Source organism: Ursus arctos, unplaced genomic scaffold, assembly GCF_023065955.2.
Source record: "Ursus arctos isolate Adak ecotype North America unplaced genomic scaffold, UrsArc2.0 scaffold_10, whole genome shotgun sequence".
NCBI classification, from domain to species: Eukaryota; Metazoa; Chordata; class Mammalia; order Carnivora; family Ursidae; genus Ursus; species Ursus arctos.
Window position 1 is genome coordinate 67,202,360 of NW_026622764.1, and position 14,203 is coordinate 67,216,562.

Genomic DNA, 14,203 nt, shown 5'->3' on the forward strand with positions numbered 1-14,203 from the left:
GAAAATATAGGTCTTGGAGGAGAAGAGACGTTCTAGACTGGACTATGGGTGCCAGCAAGGAAGTTCCTACAGCTGTATGATGGTGAACAACTTGATAGAATGGTTGCCATAGCAATGGACATGACTGGGCTAAATTTGAGAGACAAAAATAGCTAGGATTTTCACTAGACTGTCACATTACAGTCATTTCCAAAAGCAACAAAAGTAGCAATAACAATAGGAAACTACTCTGTAGCAGGCCATTAGTGCGCTAGATATTTTATATATACTCTTTTGCAAACCCATAACAAAGTTGCCCAGTAGAAATCAGTGGCCCATTTTGGAGACAAGAAGGCCAAGGCTGACAGATGTTAAGCATATACCCTGGGAGTATTACATAGGTGCTTAAATTCATGATTCTGGGGTCAGACACTCTGAGTTCTTCTCTCAACTTCTTCACCTGTTATCAGGGTGACACTGGGCAAAATATCTAGGCTCTTTGTTCTTTGGTTTCCTAATCTGTAAAATAGAGATAATAGCTGCGTCTATTACACAGAGGGGGCTTTGCTGTGGGGGTGAAATGAGATAAGGGGAGACTGTAATGCCATTGGCGTGGCACTGGCCACATGGTCTCCAACAGGTGTTGATTCACTTCTCATTCTGTGGATGAAGGGATGCCAAGTCCAGGTCAGTCTGAATCAAAGCTCTTCCCATTCCAAAAACATACCCAAGATAATGTAGCCACTGTTGAAGAGACCTCCAACATTTATTCTGATCATTTCCATAGTCAAGAAAATGATTTTCCATTCCCATGCAGTACTCACAGAGCTTCCACCTGCAGTTCCTATAGAAATAAGAAAAACTGCTGAAGTGAACACTTTGTGAGGATTGAGATCAAATTTCAAAACTTTAAGTACCGTTTTGGATAAGTGAGATCAAATTTCAAAATTTTAAGTGCTGTTTCAGATAAGTGAGCTTCTAAGAGATACAACTAAAGTGGAGACACTGTCTAACGTGCTTTTAGAGTCTGAGAGTGTCCACACTGAAGTCTTCTGTTGGATTTGTTTCTACTGTTTGGAAAAACATCTAAGTAAAAGAAGAAAATCCTTAGATGTAATTCTGTCTTAAGTGGGTTCTGAATAAAGTCCCTATGATCTAACTTCTTTAGTCATGGTTCAAGGATTATTATTTTTTTGTTTTACTAGTTCAACAAATGAAAAAGAAGTCAGTAGATAGACTTCCAACCTTCCAAATCACTTTTGATTTCTGTCAAAGCACAAACTACACCTTTAAGTGTTAGCAATTAATCTGTGTGTTTTATGCTCTGGATGTCATCATGTGATGATCCAACATTTGTATTTCAATGTCCAAAATGTCTGCTCATCTCCATCAACCCCGTGTACCAGAATCTGAGTAGTCATACCACATACCCCATATTCATACCAACTTGCTACATATTTTACTCTATTTTTTAAAGTTTATTTTTATTTATTTATTTAAGTAATCTCTACCCCAATGTGGGGCCTGACCTACAGATCAAGAGTCACATGCTCTTCCTATTCAGCCAGGCTTACATATTTTAGATAAGTTTTTATTACCCATGTTCTTTCTCATTCTGTCATTTTACCTTTTAGAATTTTTTATTACGTTTCCTTGTTTAAATGCTTTTCAGTTTTCTATATTCCAATGCATCTGTCTTTTGTAAGATGACATGAACACTCAGAAAAATGTTCGCGGCTTTCAGACCTGGGATAAATACATTACTTTGCTTGTTTTCCCTCCCTTTCTTCCTCCTTCTCTCTTTCCTTTCCATCCTTCCCTCCCTTCCTTTCCTTTTCTTTTGTATTAAGACTGCCTTTTTTTTAGAGCAGTTTTAGGTACACAGCAAAACTGAGGGAAAGATACAGAGATTTCCCATATAGCCCTGTCCCCACACATGTGTAGGCTCCCCCATTATCAACATCCCCCATCAGAGTGTTGCATTTGTTACAACTGATGAACCAATATGGACACATCATAATCACCCAAAGTCTACAGCTTACATTATGGTTCACTCTTGGTGCTGTATGTTCTGTGGGTTTGGACAAATACTTAATGACAAGTATCCATCATATGCATATGGTATTTCTTTTTTTTTTTCTCCAACATTTAGCACTATAGCTTGTCTAAAATTTATTACAATATAGGTTTCCTCTGCTATCCAAAAGTTTGCTTTACATCACTTAGCTTTTACAAAAGGCCTACATCAATCAGTACTTGTCTTCACTAACGGAAAGAAATCTAAAGATTTTCGCTTTTACAAAATGGTTATTGCTTTTTCCCTTTACACCCTCTTGGCTTACAAAAAGTTTTCACAGGAACAATCTAATTTCGATAGCAGGGGAAACCTGTATTTGGTTATGATCAAAATATGTTATTCTTTTTTTATTGTTTTTTCTTCTTTGAACTATTATCCTATTGTTCTAGCAAACTCCATTAAGTAACTGACCTTTTCTTCAAACTGGTATTTCTTACTTGTGTCTTATATTAAGATCCCTAGGTAATTTAAATCAAAGTCTGGAATTTCTATACATTTTTTGTCTGTCTAGTTTTTAATCCAATATCATAGAATTTTAATGATGGTCATTTGTAATAATTTTTTTTTTTTTTTAGAGAGAGAGGGAGTGGGGAGGGTCAGAGAGAGAGAGAGAGAATCTCGAGCAGGCTCCATACCCAGCATGGAGCCCAACATGGGGCTCGATCTCAATACCCCGAGATCCTGACCTGAGCTGAAATCAAGAATGAGATGCTTAGCCAACTGAGCTACCCAGGCACCCCCCATTTGTAATAGATTTTTTAATTTGTTAAGCCAAGTTTATCTTCATGACTTCTGTTAAAATTTCAGTTTTGATGTTTTTGATACTTCATTATTGATGATTAAACTATCAAATTATAAAGTATTACATGAGACTTTTATTTCATAATTAGTAAGAATCTTTGAGCCAAAGAAGGGTGGGAATTGCTGTGTCAACCAAACAATATATTTTAAATCAGCAAATATTTATTAGCGCCTATCATTTATAGCTACTTTTCTAGGCTCTAGGGCTGAAAAGATGAGCAAGGATATGCCTCTTTCCACTCCACCCCAAACTGCATTTGAGTGGAATTCAAATTCATAAAGGTTAAAGCTAAAATAGAATGCAAATTCCTAGAACAGCTCCAGGAAGGCTGCCCCCTCTCACCTCACCCTCCCATTATGGGGTCTCACTTACAAGCATCAACACAAAGAAAGGACTTCAGGAAGCAAAGGACTCATGAGTATCACTGATGTTGAAAGCAACATGCAGCACTTGTGTAGATGTAATCGCATCACGGTTTTTTTGACAATTCAAATTTTTCTGACATTATCTCATTTGACTGAATACTCTTATTTTCACATGGGCCTAAATTGTGTATGAAATCAGAGTTCAAAAGGACATAAAAGCCTAGATTTCAAAACATATATTAGGTTAGACATTTCTTCAATGGTGTGGGTAAACCCAAGGAGTGTCCTGACCAACATCAAATCTAGGTCAGCAACAAAAACCAGGCAGAAAATCTTTCACCGTCCAGTTTAGGCTAATATTGCTACTTTAATTAAAGAGTTATGATGTCAGTTTGGAAACACAATGGGGGAGCAGCTGTGCTCCAGTGAAAACATCCCTACAATTTCCATCAACATAGATAAGCTCTTACGCAATGCAAAGGAGATGTGTGCAGAGCCACAAATGGAAAGAACTGGAAGCAGAAGGCAATCTCAGAGCTTTCACTGAAGAAATTACCCTTCTTATATTATTAGATGGAGCTCCTGCTTATGTTTTCATTATTATTTCTTAACATGAATGGTCAAGATTCTAAGGAAAAGTCATTGGACTTTAAAGACATTACAGTTATTAACCAACAACATAAAGAGAAATCATGAGGTTGACCATGGCGACAACTCACCTAATTTACTTAGCTGTGAGCCCTAACACTTCTACCCTCCTGCACTCCTGCCATTGAGATGAATGGATAAAGACGATGTGATTAATGTGTGTGTGTGTGTGTGTGTGTGTGTGTGTGTTTGTATAATTCAGCCATAGAAGGAATGAGATCTTGCCATCTACTACAACATGGATAGACCTAGAGGGCATTATGCTAAATGAAGTAAGTCAGAGAAAGACAAAAACCATATGATTTCACTTATTTGTGAAATCTAAAAAAACAAAACAAACAAAAAGCAGAAACAGACCCATAAATAAGAGAACAAACTAATGGTTGCCAGAAGAGAGAGCAGGAAGATGAGCAAAATGGGTGAAGGGGAGGGGGAGATACAGGCTTCCAGTTGTGGGAGGAATGAGTCATGGAGATGAAAGGTACAGCATAGGGAATGTAATGTATTTAATAGTGTTACATGGTGAGAGATGGTAGCTACATTGTGATAAATATGCCATATTGTATAGACGTCAAATCACTATGCCGAACACCTAAAACTAATGTTAACATTGTGTGTCAACTATACCTCAATGACTTTTTTTTTTTTAAAGCAATGTCTTGAGGCTAACCCCACATCCATCTCATTCATTGCAGCCCTCCATCAGCATCTGGAAAGTACAGGTATCTTTTAACCATTCTGTGCCTAGACCTGTCACCATAGCAATAGTGTTTGATACTCTTTGGAGTAACTCACATATAGAAGTGTACTCCTGAGCACATTTACATACACGATTCACTTTGCAACTCCAATTTTACTCAGGAATAACCTATCAGTTGCCTGCAATTTCAATGTTTCCTGACTTTTACTGATGTTCCAAATCCACAGTGAATAAGGAATTACACCGAACATATAATTACCTTATAGATCTTAAGATCTATAGATCTTAGAGTTAAAGATGTATTTGCTTAAGAGTTCACTTATGTTTTAAACAACTTAACAGTTTTGCCTCCTCTTCGTCCTGGGTGGTTCATCTTTCATCTGGGGATCCTTTATGTAGTGTGGTTCCTCATTTTTTTTTCTTTTACTCAAGGCGAACACTGCACACCTGACTGCAATATGCAGCAAAGGCTGACTGTGAGCATGGCTGGACCATCTGGTACCACGACTCAGATGTAATTACTGTTTACTGGGTGAGTACCAGGTGTCAGATCCGGAGCGAGGCATTTCTGCACATTTGGCTGAATGCTCCATGTGTACATGGACCTAATTCATTACTGGACTATTTTTAAAACCCCCATATAGTAACCATGTCTTTTATTTTCTGTATTCTGATGTTTTGACATCTTGGGCTCTTGATGACCCTGCAGGCACTGCCTCTCACAGGATGAGCTAATTTCTGGAAAAAAATATTTTGCCTTCCAGGGTGCTTTCATATGCAAACCAATCAATTCAGAGCCCATACTCCCCACCCTTACACTCAGCACTGCTGTCCACCTGCCCTAATCACCCCAGGGCCAGGTACCAGACAACTAGGAAAGGCCTCTATGCCCCAAAACTCTCTGAAATTATTCAGTCCTAAACCTGGCTTGCCCTGCCTCTCCTGCTTCTTCTCTTGCCCGCATTCACTCCTTACTCCCTCCACCACCACGTGGCCCTGCATGACTTATGTGCCTCCTGCTTCTAGGGATCTGTGAGCACAATAAATTCCACAGTCATTTCCATGTCTGCATGTCTTACCATACGTGATTAAAACATCCCATATAATCACAGAATTGGCAGCTAAGATTATTCTGTTCTTCTTTCATCCCACCCTGTGTGTTCAGTAAAAACAAGTTTTAAATTATTTTTGTCTTTGGGGAGCCTGGGAGGCTCAGGTGGTTAAGCATCTGACTCTTGATTTCTACTCACATCATAATCTCAGGGTCGTGAGTTCAAGCCCCAGGTCGGCTCCATGCTCAGTGTGGAGTCTGCTTGAGATTTTCTCTCTTCCTCTGCCCCATCCCCCACTCACGTGAAAGTGTGCGCAAGCTCTCTAAATAAATTAATAAATAAATGCAATCTTTAAATTATTTTTGTCATTTGTCATCTGTCTGGCCCATGTTAACAATACTTAATTATACATAAGTTCCCTTAACGTATAGCCAAAAAAATGGAATTAATGATTATTTTCTATTATGTGAAAGAGACAGCTCTGATCTATCCACCAAGTTCCTTCACAGCACATACTGCTTTGCCTCCGCAGGGGGAGAGACACACACTGTTGCTTCTTCCCTAAGCAAGCGGGCTGAATGTATACTAGAAGCTCACAAGTGACCTTCGTTAGTTACACATGTGTTTTGGAGGTCCCACCTTTTTTTTTTTTTAAGACTTTATTTATTCATTTGACAGAGAGACAGCCAGCGAGAGAGGGAACACAAGCAGGGGGAGTGGGAGAGGAAGAAGCAGGCTCATAGCGGAGGAGCCTGATGTGGGGCTTGATCCCAGCATGCCGGGATCACGCCCTGAGCCGAAGGCAGACGCTTAACGACTGCGCTACCCAGGCGCCCCTGGAGGTCCCACCTTTAACTGAACTGGAATCGGGGTGTATCTTTGCAGGTCTGGCTATCACATTCATAGACTGTGGGGTTATTTGGGCAATGCTAATTATTCACTTTGGATCCTCAGGACTGCTTCAGAGCCTGCTGCTAAGCTCAGCTTCCCTGCCACTCCTTCTGTCGCATCTTCATATAGCTTCCTGTTTGGCCTACAAGTACGTTCTGCTTGACTAGGAAGCAATAAGGAAGCAGAAGCACTGACAGACGGAGGTCTGTATTGCCTATCAAGGCTTTCCTCTTTCCTTTTCGTCTTTTTCTTTGTCAAAATGTCAAGATGGCCTTTTTGGGGGGTTAAAAGGTAGACTGTAAGGCAAGGCCTTAAAGGGCGTGAGTGTCTATAAGCACATATATTCTCTCAGAGAGATGCACGTCCAGACAAGGTCACCAGCACTGAATTTCTGTTTCAGAGGAGCCTACTGAAGGAAAAGCATGTGCCTATTAATTCTGGCTACTGTCAAATATCCAATAGGACAAGTACATGAAATTGAACTAAGCACAAAATTCAAGCAATTTATGATTTGGGATCGTATGAAAGAATCAAAGTATTAAGTTGTTATAAATTCTTTCCGTGGTCAAGATTGATGAAAGCTACAATGAAATTTCTTCTGCCCTGAACGAGTTTTTGTAATGGCATGACATATTTTGAATAGGGGTCTGTAACTAAAATCAAGGACTTAATGCTGGCTTATACCCTTTTTCTATGTCTGGCATTTCTGTCAATGTCATAATTTTAAGAATACATTTTCTAAGCAGCAGTGAACTACTTGTGTGTCTCCATGCCTTCAGTGGGAGGATATTCGTTCACTCGTTCTACAGATATTTATTTACCAAGCAGATTAACTACATGTCATGGACTATCCCTAAGTGGCTAGCATATAGTAGAGAACAAGACAGAAAAAGTCCTTGCCTCCCTGGAGCTTGGTCTAACAAAATGAGTGACTATATGAATGAACGAATCAACAAGGTTGATGAAATTAAGTAGGCACAGATTAGCATATTTCATGGATATGGTTCATTTTTTTTTCACATTTTAACATCTCTGAAATCAGGATGTGTCTTAATATTGATGGTATCTTAAAACTGCTGATGACTTGGCAGTAGTCACAGCACCAGTCATTTCTCTGCACATGCATCAATTTGGTCACAGCTATTCATTTTGCTATCACTTCTAAATTATGGGCATTGTTGGCACTGCATGTGTTCTGTTTAACTGCCATTTAAATGGTTTTCTAAAGGTTCCACTATGATTTGGTACTGAAGGAAGATGTTCCTGTGTATGCACCACGGCACAGAAACAGAGCAGTGGGGCATAAATGTTACATTACTAAGGGAAACATTTGTCTTTGCTTGGCATTTCCATATTACCTTGCAAAGCAAGATCCAAATGCTTTACCAGATTGGGGGAAAAAAAAAAAACACAGAAGAGGAATCTGTTACAGTGTGTTACTGAGATATATGCAAACCCATTGCCTAACACAGATTGCTTAGGGAAGCAACACTAATGAAGGAACAAACAGGAAAAAGTACCAAAACCTACGGAAGAGATGGAGGCTTGAAAGCAATTGGAGAGCAGTGTGACTGATTCACAAAGTGTCATGGAAGACGACTATTAAGGTGGCATGCGTGTTAAAACCGGCAGTATTTTCTTCTTCTTGTGTAACATAAAAATAATGTTATTTCTTACAACTGATGACATTTCAGATTTGATGAAATATGGAAATAAAAATGGATAGCTAGTTAATGAGAAGTGTTATAAACAGAATAGAATAGAGTAGAAGTTTGTTGACACTGGACAGTTTTAAGTTAATGAGGTATCTGCACAAACCTAACTTTAAGCAAACAGCGCAGTATCAATTTGTACATCACTAGTCATTTTAAAGAAGTCTACATCACGCCTTATCCCCAGCAATGTTTTTGGTATGTTTCCCATTCTCCTCCAAGAGTGTGACAATGAGCAAACCTCGTGTTCTACTTTCCCAACTTTAATTAGCGCTGCTCCAGTTTTTGGCAGTTTAGAGAATTTAGAGGGGAGGTGCTGGGGCTGTATTCTAAACTCAAACCTTCCTACTGCTGCAGGGGAAGGAGTGAAATAATTAGACAGGAGAGTCCATTTGAAATCCCAAAGCATGCATACGGGACTTTGAGGTTCTTAGCACTACAGTAACATGAGTAAAATGCCAACTACAGAGATATGTTTCCAGGCAGCATATGGCCTCAGCTCAAAAATGCATCTATTTCTCTTTAGACTTGGTACTTCAAATCATTTTGGAACCAGAGAGAGTCGAAAACTATACCAAGGGAGAGAAAATACACACACACACACACACCCCTAGGGAGGAGAAATGATATAACAATGGCCGTCGGTTATAACACACATGATTTTTTAGGCACAGCTTCAAAACGTACTGTTTCGCAACTGTGACATCAATTTTTGATACCATTCATCCAGTGACAACTGTGCTAGTGTAAAAGTGAGTAATCGAATCAGAAATAGGTGTGTAGCCACACGCATCACCAAGATAACAGGTAAATAGGTGAACACATATCTTCAGCAGTGTTGACAACGGGCTACACCGTATATGTGGCATTTCACACCATGGAGAAGGCCTGCTTCCTGCTCCTGGGGCCCTATGTTAATTTCCTTTCTGGTCAGCAGTGGAGAATCCAGGAATTCCCTGGACTAATACCACTGTCCCCAGCAACCTTGTTTCAGTTTTTCCTTTTAAGTAGGCTGGTCTGTGTCAGGAATTCTCTGACAGTTGGTACAGGAAGATGAGTGTGCCAGTGTGAACACTGCAGGAGATGTGTTGCTGCCAACTGGTGGTGTGTACTTATATGTGCAGAGCTAAAACAGACTTGGATGACTGAGAGGGTAGGGACTGCTCCTTAAGTGGCAGTGAGGGAAACACTTGGTCACCTGTGTTCCAGAACCAACTTCTCTGAAAGGACAAGGAGTTTGTATGTCTGGAGATTTCCATCTGATTTACGTGCTGGGGACGGGGGCTTAGGGGGAATCTGGCGAGTTCCTGAGGCTGCCCTTTGGTGAAGGGAATACTTGCTGGGCATAGGCATACAGTGTTAGGTTCCCAGAGGGAGAAATAGTCTATAAAAGGGTTTGAATCCAGGAGGCCATTAGAAATAGTATTTGCCATATTTTGATTTCCCACTACATTATAATATGGCAACTATCTCTCAAGAGTGGCTGGGAGATAGCATAGGGTAGTGGTAAAGAGCAGGGGCAGGAAATCAAACAGATCCAGGTTCAAATCCCACCTCTATCACTTACTTGACATATAATCTTGGGAAAATTACATAATCTCTTTTGTCTCTGAAACAGGGTAAGTAATAATATTTCATCAAGTTGACTGTGAGATTTAAGGTCACAATTCATGCAAAAACTTGGTGATATATCTGGCACATAGTATGTGCTCAATATTTGAACACTGTTGTGTCACCACTGAGGAAGCTTCCTTGTCTTTAAGACGTAAATGTTCTTAAGAGAAGTTATGTTACCTGGTGTCGGGGTAAATCTTATAGATCAGAACAGGATGTCTGTGTCCTTGGCCAAGGGTGTCTCCAGAGCACAAAAATTGGTATTATGAAGTTGTCTTATGGTATGAATATGTCTTGGTTAGAAATGAATAAAGTAAACTTGATAATCCATGTATATGATCAGAAAGCTTGATTAGAATTGAACAGAATCTATATATATTTGTTGAAATCTGTTAATTTCAAGTCAACCAGATATCTACATGTTACCACCTCTACTCGGAACTACTTTATCATAGGCCTATTCCCACAATCTCCTGTAAAACTCAGTTCTAACTAATCATTTCTCTGCATTGGAGGAAAGTTTTGTAAAGCAAATAATTCCCACCTAACCCACCTTATTTTGAAGGTTACAACTTTCTCCTATCTTCAAGTGGGTACACATGTTCTATATTCTTTGTTCCCACCTCCCATCCTAAGAGCAGAACTATTAACTTCTCCTCCCTTTCCTGTGCTGCACAGCACCCGCCCAGCACTCAAGGAAAGCTGATTGGAAGCATATGGCAATAAGAAACTATTCAAGATTTGACATAAGTAATTATTGGCACCTTGGACACTTTGGTGTTTGGGGGATCTTTAATTAGAAGGCAAACTTAAATTTTTGAGGCTCCTAGAGCATAGATATTGGTAGCGCCCATTCTAGGGGTAGAGAACATGGGGGATATTGACAACCTGCTGCACTGTTTTCAAGCAAAAGCCATAATGTGGGGGCTCTGGATGCCCAGTATTCGAAAGCCCCTCCCTAAGGGGGATTCCCACAGAGGAATTTCCTCAAGAAAGGGCCTGTGTCAGGAATGCTGTTTGGGTCAGAAAGTGGCATGGGTTCCTGCATGCCCATTTTCAGAACACAGGAGTCCTCAACAGGGTGCTCTGACTCTCTTTAAAGGTGCGGGCCTCAGGGACCCCCCGAGTCTGGCTCCTCAAGTCTCAGCATCAAACTTTCTCCTGGAACAAAACCTCTTTCAAACCACATGGAGACAGGAGGATGGAGGATGGGGATGCAGCCAGCTGCTGCCCTGAGACAGCCCTCCTCCCCCCACCCGGCTTCCCTCTGCCCCCACCCTCTTCCTCACGGGGAAAGCGGCCCAGGCGGCGCAGCCCCGCCCAGCCCCACCCACCCCGCTCCCAGCCCACCACTCGGTCCGGGGAGCCTAGAGCTTCACAAAGCCACTTGCCGGGCGCTGCGGTGCGCCGGACGAGGGGGCGAGAGGGGCTGGGTACCTTTAGGAAGAGGCCAGGACACCGGCGCCCGAGGAGACCCGCAGCATCGCCCGCACGCCGCCGCTGCGGGGGGCTACTTCTCTGCGCCGAGAGCCGGATACGGCGGGGACCGGGCGCTGCCGCCGCCGCTGCCGCCGCCGCTGCCGCCGCGTGTGCCGCTCGCGCTCCCTGAGCTGCGCTCCACTCGATGCGCCCCGGCTCTGCTGCCCGGCGACCGCCACTGTCAAGCGGAGCCCCGCCCCCTGCGCGCCCGGCGAGCCGCGGACCCCCGGGACGCGCCGCCGCCGGGATTGGCTGCGGAAGTCGCTGGCTCCGCCTCCGCGCGCCGCGCCCCTCCCGCGCCGGTGGCGCGCGCGGTTGCCGGCTCTCTCCAGGGGCGCCGCGGGAGGGTGGGGTCCCGGGCTGGGCGAGGCTTCCTGCGGGTACGGCGCTCGCGGAGCCTCGGCTTCTGGGCTCTGCAGTTTCTCTCTCCTCGGCCACCCCAGATATAACTGGACGGCCAAGAAGAAAAAGAGGAAACATCTTCTGTAGGGCCCTTCGCGGGGAGGGCAGCGGGCTGCAGCAGTTCTGGTATGAAATCTTAATGATAGAAAGACATTATTAAGGAAGCCCAGGAAAGGCTACCTAGGGTGGAGTATTGGATTATAGCCAGAGGGTTTCTTTTGTTTTTTTGTTTTTGCTGGTTTATTTTTTAACCTGAAGGCGCCCTCACACACCGTCTAAACTTCATCTTACCAAGAAACGAAATCCAGTTCAACAACTTGTCCAAGGTCACAGGGGAAGGAGATTGATTCTATACCTCTATACCAAATCAAAGCTGCTTCGGGTTTTATTTCTTTTCAGTCATGCTAAGGGACGCATTCTAATATTTGATGTTATGTATATTGTGTAACAAATTAATTAAAAATCCGTGGAAAGTAGATTGGTGGTTGCTAGGAGGTGGAGGGGAAATGGGGAGTGACTGCTAATGGGGAGGATTTTTTTTTTTTTTAGTTGTGTGTCACCACTATCAGATCGCATAACTGAGTATACTAAAAAGCACTGATCTGTACAACTTTCTGATACAAATCTGAATTGTATCTCAATAAGGCTGTTACAAAATATATCGAGAGTAATAGTGCTTTGGGTTAACCCACATACACATAGTTGGAGTTTGTCACAATTCTGTTCTTTGTGGGCCAAAATGATAGTTTATGTACATGCACTCATCCATCCATCCACTCATTCATTCAATAAACAATGTCCATCTTTACCAGGTACTTTGCCAGGGGTACAAAGATTAATAATGCATAATCTCTGTCTTCAGGGACTTCCTAGCCTATTGAGGGGGCAGTCATTATTAGTACCGTTAAGTAAATGTTACTCCAGGGAGGTAACCAAAGTGCCAGATTTAGGGTACTAAGATGAACAGACAGCCCTTTGCACAGTCATGGAGGGGCTGGAGTACATGTTGTATTTTAGCAATGGCTGATATGCTGGGTGTGAGAGGTGTGACAGAAAGTGAAGTTGGACTGTTACGGGATAAAGTTTCACTGTGGATTAGAGATCAATTCAAGAGGGACAGCCTAATTAGAAAGGGAAAATTGAGTCCCTCTTTGTCTTTCCTATTCCTGGTACAGTGTGTGATTTTGGTGAATGGTCTTGCTACAAACCTAGTCTCATTGCCTTATCACAGGGAGCAATAGTATTGTCAACTGACCTTCATTTCTACCTTTATAGTACAGCAAGAGTTTTGGGCATTCTTTCCCCCGAAGCTGGAGAAGTTGAGGGGATGCACTCAAGGCCTTACAGCTTCTAAGTGATGGAGCTGTGATGGATCTCCATTTCCAGGCTATGAGTCCTACATTTTTTACATTATCAGCCTTGCGAGTTGTGAAGCTTCCTGAGAAGTGCAAAGAACTCTTGAGCTAAAAAAGCTTTTTAAGCAGCAGCAAATGAAACCTGTTTTTTTTTTTTAGAAATGTAAATTTTTTTTAAAGATTTTATTTATTCATTTGACAGAGAGAGAGACAGCCAGTGAGAGAGGGAACACAAGCAGGGGGAGTGGGAGAGGAAGAAGCAGGCTCCCAGCGGAAGAGCCTGATGTGGGGCTTGATCCCAGAACTCCAGGATCACGCCCTGAGCCGAAGGCAGACGCTTAACGACTGAGCCAGCCAGGCGCCCTGAAACCTGTTTTTATACTTAGAATTGATCTACTTTTTGACTGGGAAGTAGGAGTATTATAGGTCCTAAGGGAAAAACACAAACAACATAGCTAACTGATCCCCTTAGTTTCTCGGTTGAGTCTGGGCAGGAAAATCCTGGATTCTGCATTTATAGAAGAGTGACTCTGCAGCTAGAAAACTGCAGGCTACCTATTTGTGTTGTCAAATATGCAGCTATCAGCACACTGACAACACTTTCCTTTTCCTCCACCTTTCCTTCCATCCCTCATGGGATTGTGAATACCTTTTGAAAGCAGGTACTGGGCTTTGTTAATTTCCTTACTTCCCTTCCCCTCATTTGCATCCTCATCCATCCTTCCCCTATGCCCTTCCCCACCCTCTTCCCAGCCTCAGAGCCTGGGATCCAGGAGCCCCTCAATGAATGTTTGTTCAGTGCTCAATGTTGTTTTATCAGCAAAAAGGGAATTATTTTTTTCCACGCTAATTGTTTATAGTTCTGACATACATTATGAAATTTGGATATTGGCCCATATAGCATGTACATTCTAGAGCTTTGGGACATAGTTGCAAGAACATTACAGAATTAATACATTCCACATTTTAACAAGCTGTGAATTAAATTGTAAATCTAACTGCCTGAAATTTAAGTTAGTTTCAATCTAAGAAAGCACAACATTAATGTTTTAACAGTAAATAAGCTAAGTACTTGAGAGCGGAATAATTTAATATTTATATAGAATTTTATCTCTGAGGAGATAACT

General features: G+C 42.0%; 1 protein-coding gene across 3 annotated transcripts in view; it reads right to left on the reverse strand.

Moving 5' to 3' along the window:
* Positions 1-11,053, reverse strand: part of FRY (FRY microtubule binding protein) — a 429,999-nt gene extending 418,946 nt beyond the window's left edge. For all 3 annotated transcript variants that reach the window (XM_048215644.2, XM_048215641.2, XM_048215639.2), the window contains exon 1: positions 707-11,053. In XM_048215644.2, the coding sequence (XP_048071601.2) occupies positions 707-792 (86 nt within the window). In that variant the 5' untranslated portion in view covers positions 793-11,053. The remainder of the gene's footprint in view (positions 1-706) is intronic.
* Between the last annotated feature and the right edge of the window lie 3,150 nt (positions 11,054-14,203).